This window comes from Belonocnema kinseyi, chromosome 4, assembly GCF_010883055.1.
Source record: "Belonocnema kinseyi isolate 2016_QV_RU_SX_M_011 chromosome 4, B_treatae_v1, whole genome shotgun sequence".
Classification (NCBI taxonomy): Eukaryota; Metazoa; Arthropoda; class Insecta; order Hymenoptera; family Cynipidae; genus Belonocnema; species Belonocnema kinseyi.
This window is the reverse complement of record NC_046660.1, coordinates 18,847,489-18,859,374: the sequence shown is the minus strand read 5'-3', so window position 1 is coordinate 18,859,374 and position 11,886 is coordinate 18,847,489. Positions and strand designations below refer to the sequence as shown.

Genomic DNA, 11,886 nt, shown 5'->3' with positions numbered 1-11,886 from the left:
TATATATAATGCCTGAGCATTGTATGTAATTCAGGCATCATATAGAATACCTAGGCATTATAAATAATCCAGGCCACGGTCGTATACACAGGTCCGGAGACTCTCGTGGAGGGGGATTTCCCCTTATTGAAGCTTCCGTTAATTAAAAAAATCGCTACTAGGGAGTGTAATATCAGTTACGCTTAAATTTGAAATTTGAATGTGATAAAATCCATGTTTTCAACATGTATTTAAAACTTTAAATAATATGGATGTCTTTGTAAACTTAGTCCAAGTAATAAACGTATAGTGAAACTTAAACATGATAAGATTATAAATAAATTTGATTAAGTTGATTTTCCAAAATGTAAAACAATTGAAATAGTGCAACGAAATATGTGAACATTTATAATTATGTTTGAATTGAAATGCCAGAAATTCGAAGAAAGTACAAAATCTCGATAGTAACAAAAACTTACTGATAAGCGAAGGGACAATTGAGCGTGCGGATTGCACAACGACCTAAACGCTCGGTCTCAGGCTACCTAGTAGACAAGAGAGGGGGTAACGGACAAAGTTCATTGGACATGAACGGCAGTTTCACAATTATTAGTCCAATTAACTCGGCTGAAATTGAGTCTATAAAACGCGTTTACATTTTCAAATTTGTTACTGCTCGACTAGAGCGCCATGTCGCGTGGTGGCAGGATCGCGAAACTTTTTGGCTTATGTAAGGGAAGAACCCCCACTACGAGAGCCCCCGGACCTGTGTATATGACCGTGATACAGGTATAATATACAATCCCATGACATTAAATATAATCCAGGCATTATATGCAACCCCTAGGCCTTATATATAATCCATACATTGATTGTGATCCAGGCATTATACATATATAATCCCTAAGAGTTTTATATGATCCATAGGCATTATGTATAATCCCTAGGCATTTTATATATTCCAGGTACTATAGACAATCCCTAAGCATCATAAATAATCCAGACATTATATACAATCCCTAGGCATTATATATAATCTAGATGTTATATTCAATCCCTAGGCATTATATATAATCCAGCCATTATATAGCATCCATGCATTATAGATCATCCCTAAGCATTTTATATGTTACATGTTATTTCTATAGTTTATATACCTCCGAATACGAATGGAAACTTATTTTTTAAATATCAATCCCAGAAGTCTGTTTTATAGGGCCCCAAAAAATTTCATAAGTGAAAAATTATATATTGCGCGTTTTCGGCAATAATTACTTATAATGCATAAAATACTATTTTACATCATGACACATTGTTTAAAGTATAAATACAAGCATCTAATTATCAATAAAAAGTAGTATTATCAATCATTTGTATTAAAAAAAACTAAAAATAACTGATAACTAGCACCAAAAACTCGCAAAACCAAATTTTGCACTTGCAATGTTTTTTGGGACCTTCGAAATAAACTTATGGGGGTGATATTTGAAAAAGAAAGTTTTTATTCATATTTTATGGCTGATTTTGAAGAAAAACGTTTAATTTCAACTTAAGTCGCCTAATATTAACGATTTTAAATAAAATTCACAACAATATATTTTTTTCTCATAGGAAATCCGTTTTATACTTCGTGATTATATATGATGCCCATAAAGATTATGTATAATGCCTAGATTATATGTAGCATATCAAATTAATCCTTTTCGGTTGGAAATGACCTGTTTGTTGTAAACATTTAACTGTTTTCTAGAAAATTTTATTTTCGGCTCGTAATTTCAACAATTTTGCAGACATTTTAAATATTGTGTTAAAAATTGATGTATATCATTAAAAATCTATCTTTTTTGGTAGAAAATTAATTTTTTTTAAGATTTAAGTCTTATTGAAAATTGATCTTTTTTAGTTGAGGATTCCAGTATTTTGTTGGAATTTCATTTTTTTTAATCTAAATGTTTTTCCTTTGAAAATAAAATGTTTTTTTTTATAAATAACCTATTATATTTTGCGTTAAAAATACATCCATTTAGATTGAAAATCCGACTACTTGGTTGAAAGTCGAAATACTTTCTTACAAGTTAATTTTTTTGGTTAAAGATTCATAATCTTTGCTGAAAATTAATTTTTTTAACTGAAAATTTAACTATTTTTTTAAACATACCACTTGTTTCCTCGAAATTAAATGTTTTGTTGAAATTCATATTCTGGGGTTAAAATTTTAACAGGTTTGTAGACAATTAATCTTTTTCGCTTGCAAATTCAACACCCTGGTAGAAATTTCAACAAATTGGTACAAAATTAAACTATTTTGTAAAAGGTTCGTTTTTGTAGAAAATATGAATTCTCTTGAATGAAAATTTAACCACGCCATTCATGGTTAGAAATTAATCAAGTTTAGTTTCAAATTAGTTTTAAAATAGTTAAACAACACATATTTCCCCCAGTATAGTTATTTAAAATAAAATGATGAATCTTCCTAAGAAAAAAGAAACGTAAATAAAGAAGTTAAACTTTCAATCAAGTTGTTAAATTTTCAATAAGAAAAGGTTAATTTTTAATATTTGAAAATGTAATGATATTTGAAATATTGACATTTTATCAAAAATATTTTTTATTTTAAATAAGAAACATTTGACTTCAACCAAAAAAGAATAATTTCCGTAGAGAAAAATCATTAATAATACTTTATTTATTTATCAAAACAGTTATATTTTAACCTGCCCTCGTTGAATTAAAAAAAAAATCCATTTTCAGCACAAAAAAAAAGAAATTGCCCAATTTTGAAATAAAAAAAGTAACATTAAACCATAAAAAACAAATTAATTTATTTTTAATAAATTTCGAGCCAGAGATGAATTTCCAAGTAAAATGATGAATTTATCAAAATTTTAGCAAATTTTTTGAAATAAATGGAAATTTTGAAAGTTTTTTCTTCAGAAATTTATCAACATTTTAGGAAATTTTGAATATTTCATCAAAATCTTTGGTAATTTTAACAAATTTTAGAAATTTACCAACAATTTTTTAAAAATGTCATAATTTGGAAAATTATAGAAATCAGTTTCGGTAATTTTACAAAATTTTGATCAATTTACAAAAATGTCACAATTTCTAAAAATTACAAAAAGTTTTCCAAATTATGATAAATTTACAATATTGACCAAAGATTTTATAAAATTTTTATCTAAAAAATGTATTGATTGAAAAATTCATTGCAAAATTTAAAATTAATTTATAATTTCCAAAAATTACAAAACATTTTTAACATTTTGAATACCTTTTAACATTTTCTTAAATTTATCACAATTTTAAAGTTTTTTATAATTTCGAAAATTTTTGACAAATTTCGGGAAAAAAATGAAATTTCCTAAAATTTTACAATTTCCAAAAACTACTCAAACTTTTGGATAAATTTCGAAAATTTTATAAAACTCAAAATTTGGATAAATTTATAAAGTTTTCTTTTTTAAAAATTGAATGACAATTTAAAAAATTTTGATCAATTCGAAACGAAAAATTGTCCAACATTTTTATCGATTTTCAATTATTTTTTTAGATAAAAATTTTGTAAATTTATCAAAATTTTGTTTAAAAATCTATTAAAATTGATCAAAATATTGAAGTTTACAGAATTTCCAAAATTTTTGGCAAATTTCCAAAAAAAAATCGAAAATTTTCCAAAAATGTTACGATTTCCAAATGTTACTAAAACTTTTTAATAAATTTCCAAAATTCTTACAAATTACATAAGACTTTCGAAATTTTGGTAAATTTCTAAAATTTTCATCTAAAAAATTCATTGATTGAAAAATTCAATGGCAATTTTCAACATTTATATCAATTTTGCTAAATTTCTAAACGAAAATTTGTCAAAACTTTGATAAATTTCTATATTTTTCAAGCACTTTTTTAGATGATCAACATTTTTTATGATTTTTAGAAATTGTGAAATTCCTGGAAATTTATCAAAATTTAGAAAAATTAGAAAATTTATCAAAATTGTTGAAAAACAAGGTTTTGAACACTTATGAAATTTATCAAAAGTTTGAAAATTTTTTGAAATTTTGAATTTTTTTGGTAAATTATTGGAAAATTTTAATAGTTTCACTTGACTCCAATTCAAAAAAATTTAGTTTCATGCCTTTGAAAGGTTTTTTCAGTTCTGTTAGCCCTCATCTATCCAAAGCTCAATCATCAACATTAAAAATGCCTAATTGTAAGTCGAGCTTTCAGCGGACTGGTTATAAAAAAAATAAAAGTAATAACCTATATTTCCTCAGACCAGTAAATTTCCTATATTACTCGTCCTCCATCCTGACCATGCCATCATCCTTTTCTTATTATAACCCCATGAATTTTTTTTCTTCTTGGCGTAGGCGGATGAACAAGAATATCGAAGGCGATGTGAGGAAATCCAGGATGAAGAGGATAATCGAGCTGAAATTTACAATCATGTTACTGGTGATTTCCTCACAGAAGCTAAAGAACAAGCCGAAAGTAATCGTGGCCCCAACAAGCCTCTGGCCTCGAGATACAAGGGCATGACCTCCGAAGAACTTAAGGCATACCGAGAGGAACAATTGCGGCAAATGGAGGACATCCAGGTGAGCTTCAAAAGCAATTCCAGCTCTTCATTTGACGGTCATCAAGTCAATTTTTTAATTTAAGGTCGTAAATATTTACCAATGCCTTTATTCCTTCTACACCTTAGCCTACTGGACCAAACTAGCAGAACCAAACGAGCGCTCGAGCAGTAGACAAGGAGTGGGGATGATGCGCAGAAAACTCAACGAAAGAGAGAACGGTCTTTCGGCGCATCCCCACTCCTTGTCTACTGCTCGAGCGCTCGTTCCGTTCTCCTTTTCGATCCTTCAATTCATCTCTTCTCAGCAAATTGTTAAACATCGCGATCTTTAAAATCGCTTAAAAATGTAATTTGAAATCGATCTCGAATTAATGAAATCCATTTAGAATTTTCTGTATAGAAAAATTAAGAATATTTTTCTTCTCATCTTGACATTCTGGCCTCGTCCAGGTTTGGCGCTGATCAGTTAAATACACTTAAAGTAAAAAAAAAAAAATTCCAAGTAATTAAAAAGCAAAAAAAAATTTACACTTTTGGCTATGCCGGGCCAGCGCTATTAAATTTCTTCACACTTTAGACATGTTTTTTAATTGATTGTAAACCTCTAAATCTGTTAAAATCCCTTGAAATTTTTTATATTTCCAGAAATCCTTTGGAATTTCTTGAAAATTTTGAAAAACGTAAAAATCAGTTTGAAAAAATAGATATAAATAATTTAAGATCCCTACGATATAAGTTAAATTAAAAAAAAAAAAACTAAAATTTGTTCGTTCCAAATTAATAAAAATCATAAAAATAAACAGAATTTTTCGTTTCAGTTGAGAAAAAAATTTACTTCTTCCTAAGTCGCTAAGATTATCAAGAACAAAAAGATGTCACTGTTCGAATCCAGAAAAATTTCAAATAAAAATGTGTTCCCTACCAATTCCATAAAAATTTTAAAAGCAAATTTCACTCTTCTAATTCAAACAAAAAAGATTAAAAATAAAAATTTCCTCTCTTCCAATTCAGTAAATATATTAAAAATCAAACTTACCTGTTCCAATTCGAAAAAATAGCCAAAATTGCATACTTTCCAACTCTATACAAATCTTTCAAATACAAAAATTCTTCACTTTCAATTCAGAAAAAAATATTAACATTTTTTTGTTCTAACTGAATAAAAATCTTAAAAATAAAAAAAATGTTTCCCTTGTTATTCAGAAAAAATTAAAACCAAAATTTCTTACAATTAAGAAAAACATTTCCTTTCTTTCAACTCAATTCAGAAAAAAATTCAAATAGAAATTTCCTCTCTGTCAGTTCAATAAACATGTTAAAAATAAAAAATTACCTGTTCCAATTAGGAAAGTATAACCAAAATTTCATCCCTTCCACATCTGTAAAAATCTTGAAAATAAAACAATGTTTTTCTTAAAAATTTAGAAAAAATTTCAAATCAAAATTTCTTTCCTTCCAATTTCATAAATATCTTAAAAACAAAAAAAAATCACTCTTCCAATTCAGAAAAAATTGACGAACAAAATTTCCTCTCTTCCAATTAAATAAACATTTTAAAAATTAAAAATAACCCTTTTCCAATTCAGAAAAAATATTTAAAATAAAAAGTTTCTCTCTTTAGTAAAAAGAAAAAATGGCCTCTTCCAATTTAGAAAAAATAAACAAAATTTCGTCTCTTCCGACTCTATAAAAAATCTTAAAAATAACAAAAATTCCCCCCTTCCAATTCAGAAAAAACACCATAATTTGTTTTTTCCAATGAAATAAAAATGTTGGGAATCCAAAATTTTCTCCCTTCACTTCAGAAAGAAAAATGAAAAAGAACAATAATTCCCTTGATCTTAATAAAAATGGTAAACAGCAAAAATGTCTTCTTCCAATTTTGAAAAAAATATAATTGCTTCCTACTTTATAATAATGTTAGAAACGAAAAAGAGCCTCTTTCAATTCAGATAAAATTGAAAACCAAAATTTTCTTCCTTGAGACCCAATACAATTGATAAGAACCGAAATTTAGTTTCTTCCATCGCTATAAAAATCTTAAAACAAACATTTATTCCCTTCCCAATCATTAAAAAATTTTAAAACCAAAGATTTTCCTCTTGCATTCAGAAAAAAAATTGGAAAAGAAAAATTCTGCCCTCAAACCCAATAAAAATGTTAAATAGAAAAAATGGCCTTTTCCAACTAAGAAAAAAATTTCGTCCTTTCCAACTTTATTAATATTTAAAAAGTAAAATGTGCCCTTTCCAATTCACAAACAAAAATTTTTTTTAATTTCTTCCCTCCCAGCTCAATAAAACTGTTGAAAATGTAAAGTTATTCTTCTTACAATTCGTGAAAAAATTGGAAGTTAACAATTGTGCCCGTAAAATAAAGAAATAAAATTTTTTGAAATATAAAATGTTCCTCTGCCAATTAAAGAAAAAATTCCATTCCTCCAAACTCAATAAAAATGATAAAAACAAAGAAGAGCTTCTTCCTATTAAAAAAAAAATGTTCACCAAAATTTTCTCCCTTCCGTGTAAATGAAAATGTTCAGAATAAAACATTTTCTTTTTTGAAATTCAGAAAAGAATTCAAATTGAACAAATATTCCCATAAAATCAATAAAGTGGTTAAAAATATAAAATATTCCTCTGTCAATTAAAAAAAATTTCAACTCAGTAAATATGATTGAAAAAAGGCCTCCCCCAATTCAAGGAAAATTTAAAGAAAAAAGTTTTTCAATCAAAATCAATAGAATTGTTAAAAATATAAAAATTTTCTTTGCCAATTGAAAAAAAGAAGGCTAAAATTTCCTCGCTTCAAGCTCAATCACTTTCACTTATGAGTTAAAATTTTTTATAGGAAGAATCAAAATTGTACAATTTAAAGTTTAAATTTAACACTGAAATTATAACGATTCGAGGTTTTGTTTTGTTCTATTTTAAAAATTTCAGTTTCAAATAGTTTAGTTTTTAATATTTCATTTATTATTGCTCATTTTAAATTTACACTCAAATATTGCTAAATAATAACAAATCGTTCTATTTTTAATTGAAAAATTCCCAATTAAATGGGTTAAAGATGAAATTTTTTTATGAATATTAAAATTGTTTTAAAATTGATGATAATTTATACAGTTTTAATCAGAATTTTAAATTTGTTTAACTAATAAGCCTTTCGAATAAAAACAGTTAAATTTTCATCATTAAAATCTGTAAATTGATTAATTTTGAACATCTCCAACTTTTTTTCTTCATTTCAGAAATTAAAAATGGAAGAGAAACAAAAAAATGTGGATTGGAATCGACTTATGGCCGGAAATGCTTACGCTGCAGAAACCTATCATCGCGAATTGGAACGAAAAAAAGCGTAAGATTTTGTTTCTGAATATTCTGAGAAATAATTTTGAAATAAATAATCATAATTATTATTATTACTTTTTATTTAGGCAACTGAATAAGCAAATTGCTGAAGAAAACCTGCGACTTGCCGAACAACAGAAATCTCAACAAGAATATTTGAATCGAGTTATTTACAAAAATAGACCCAGTCGGGAATTTTTCGAACAATTTAACAAAGGCACGCGCTAATCTATCAAATATTTTATAATAAATTTTGCGCTTTCTAATAAATGATGTTTTTGTTTATTTATTTTTAGTCAATTATTGAGATTCAATTTTTTCAAAATTTAAATTCAAAATTCTTTTCGAAAATTCCCCGTTTTAAGGAAAAGTTGTGATTCTGCTGGAAAATTGACTGTTCCAAGTCAGAATTATATTTTTTTTCGAAAATTATCTATTCCAATTTGAAATTACATAGAATTGCTTTAAATAATTCTTTTTCCAACTCAAAATTACAATTTTTCTCGAAAATTTACTTCCTGAGTCAGAATTATAACACAGCCACACAAAAAAAGGTGCGGATCTGGTAACAAGACACACGTATTCCTATGGATTTTGGGGCGCTGAATTCAAATTCGGTATCAAAAATCACCCATCACGTCATGGTTGAGTCATAACCTCAAAAAATGACGAAAAATAATGCACTGAGGCAAATAAATTTCAAAATAATGCCAGTGATGCAAATTTTCACTTCAAAAACATGTCGACAACTGTGAAGGATCAACCCTTGCCTGATATCAACTTATTTAACATAACTTTACCCAACAGAACCTGACCCTACCTAACCTGAATTAACAGAAATTTATTGAACTACACGTGAAGCTCTGGAAGCATATTTTCCCAGTAGAAAATGTGTTCTACATCAAATAGGTCAACTCGAGCCTAACCTAGAAATAAATCTAACCTAGCCTAACCTAACCTCACGAAACACAATGAAACTGATTGTGTTGTCCCGTTGTATTTATGGTACCGTATGAATCAGCTTGGGCTTAACCTCCAAAGAGGTCAAACCTATCCTAACCTCAAAAAACCTGACCTAACCTAACTTAACTTCACGTAACACAATTAAACCCATTGTGTTGTCCAGTCGTCTTTGCGGTACCGTTTCATTCAGCTTCGGCTTAACCTACATAGAGGTTTAACGTATCCTAACCTAACAAAACCTGACCTAACATAACCTAGCCGAATGAAATTCAACCACACGTGTAGCTATGTAAGCGTACGGTTCTCAGTCTTAAATGTGTGCTATATTTAATAGGTTAACTCGATCTTAACCTACAAATGAATCTAACTTAACAGAACCTAACGAAATTTTTCTTATCGCAACACAACTTAACTGTTCCCGTTGTAACACAATAAAATTCATTTCATTGTACTGCAGGTGGTGAAAAATTTAGACGCACATTTCTCATTTGAAGAAACTTAGAACTACAAGTAGAATTGACCCCATTTCAATTAACCTGACAATGTTTGTATCAATTAAAATGTAGAACTGTAACTTAAACATGCAGATGAATAAGAGTTTTATTCAAAAATTTTTCTCTCTACTTTTCTTAGACTTAAGGGATATATTTATATTATCTTTCGTGTTTACATTTTATCTTGCTTTTTATCGTAATTAAATTAATTTATAGACCTACTTCAGTCTATTTTCTGCCTGCTATAACGTGTCCTTTTTTCTTCGAAGGAACGATGCAAAGGGTTACGCTTACGTTAAAGACCTACATTCGTTTCCCTTTTCAACATCCAGCAAAAATCAGCCATCATGACCTCGTCTCATCTATCATCAGCCATCATGACCTCGTCTCATCTACCCTGATATCGTTGTTCCATCACTTTTATGTCTTGATGAAAACGTTCCCCTTGTTCTTCGCTGAAATCACCAACATTTTCTGGAAACTTATCCAGATGGGATTCTAGAAAGTGAAGTATTAAATTCATCAACGAGCCTAACTTTTTGTAGGTTCTTATCACTTTCGCAACAATATTCTCGTAGTCTGGACTCTTTTTGTTACCGAGGAAATTTGCGTTTACTGCTTTAAAACTTTCCCAAGCGTCCATTTCAATTTTCGTCATGTGGCTCACGAAATTAGTATCTCTTGTCAATATTTGAATCTGTGGTCCATCAAAGACTCCTTATTTGAATTTAGCGTCTGAAACATTAAGGAATTTAAGGGATATATACTTATAGCATTGTCCATCTTTGTCTAACGCCTTGACAAATTGCTTCATGAGCCCAAGCTTTATGTGGAGGGATGGTAGTAAGATTTTTCTGGATCAACGAGGCTTTGGTTGATGATATTATGAGAACCAGGTTTGAATGAATCTCTTAAAGGCCAATGTCTTGTGCTGTAATGATTGGCTCGATCTCTGCTATTCCACAGGCATATAAAGCATGGCTCTCTCGTGAAACCCGATTGTTGCCCTAATATCATTGTTATGATTTACACAAGATATTTAATAAACCACATATTTGCCATTTGTGATTCGTGTAATTAACTTTTTCAAGAAGCATTTTAACATTGTTATACTCTTCTTTGATGACCGTTGAGTGAGCTATAGGGATAGGAGCGTAAGTATTCGTGTTGTGCAGTAAAACAACCTTAATGCTGCGTTTTGACGAATCAATGAAAAGTCGCCATTCTTCGTCTCTGTAAACATTTTTCTTCAAGTGGTTCATTAATCCATTAACGTCAGTGCAGTACACTAAAGACCTCTCTTCGTCTTTAAGGGCATGTGACACAGCTAAATACCTATATTGCCGACCACAGTTTTTCAGTTCACTGAATGTTTTTTTGAACCTAAGAACTTTTTTTGTAAGTAAAATATCGAGCTGAAACTTCGGGAAATGTATTAGAGTGTAATGAAGTACGTTTAGGTACTGCATTTAGAAACTTCACTGAAAATTATTTCATCTTTTTTCTGAACCTCAACATTTTTTGAACGTTCGAACTTTTTTTATACATAAAATATCGGTCTCAAACTTTGAGAAATGCAAGAGCCGAAAGAAAACTACGTTGTACACGAAAATACGAAACCTGGCGGCCACTAGGCGAGGCTCTAGAGATTTCGTATTTTCGTGTACAACGTTACCGGCTGATACCGTTGGAATTGATTGTTAAAATATATTTTTATACATCTTTTATTATTAAGCTTTGTACTTAAACGTAGTTTTCTTTCGGCTCTTGCATTTCTCAAAGTTTGAGACTTATATTTTATGTATAAAAAAAGTTCGAACGTTCAAAAAATGTTGAGGTTCAGAAAAAAGATGAAATAATTTTTAGTGAAGTTTCTACCAAAATGCAGTACCTAAATGTACTTTATTGCACTCTAATACATTTTCCAAAGTTTCAGCTCGATATTTTATTTACAAAAAAAGTTCTCAGGTTCAAAAAAACATTCAGTGAACTGAAAAACTGTGGTCGGTAATATAGGTATTTAGCTGTGTCACATGCCCTTAACGAAAAACTTACTGAATTCTTTGTCCCTGTCGCGATAGAATGAATCTTTTGTCTTTAGCTCTAGAAGATGTCTTCTTTTTAGAAATAAAGCGGCAAATTCAGCGCCGTCTTTCGGTAATCCAAGATCTCCAATAAAATCATTCAGTTCTAATTGCGACACTAATATTGGAACCTTCAATTTCATTTTATGCACGCCATATTCGTCATCTTTTTCGTCATTTTCATCGGAATCATCAGAACTATTTCCTGTTCGATCACTGGTTTCACTACCGTCTCCATGACGTTGACTTTCAACTTCCATTCTATCATCTTCTAAAGCGCTTAAATAAGCCTGGCATGCAATTTTATTGATCTCAATTGCTCTTGTGACTGCACACGTTAATGTACGAAATGTTATTTTTATTTTTGGCGTTGAACCCTTTGACGGAATTCATGCAAAAGTAGCAGTCCTTCGCAATAACGGGTTTTTTCCATG

At 29.2% G+C, this 11,886-nt stretch overlaps 1 protein-coding gene across 3 annotated transcripts in view; it reads left to right on the top strand.

Moving 5' to 3' along the window:
• LOC117171628 (RIB43A-like with coiled-coils protein 2) overlaps positions 1-8,139 on the top strand; it is a 23,717-nt gene extending 15,578 nt beyond the window's left edge. For all 3 annotated transcript variants that reach the window (XM_033359110.1, XM_033359112.1, XM_033359111.1), the window contains exons 5-7: positions 4,353-4,580; positions 7,812-7,918; positions 7,998-8,139. In XM_033359110.1, the coding sequence (XP_033215001.1) occupies positions 4,353-4,580; positions 7,812-7,918; positions 7,998-8,139 (477 nt within the window). The remainder of the gene's footprint in view (positions 1-4,352; positions 4,581-7,811; positions 7,919-7,997) is intronic.
• The last annotated feature ends 3,747 nt before the right edge of the window (positions 8,140-11,886 follow it).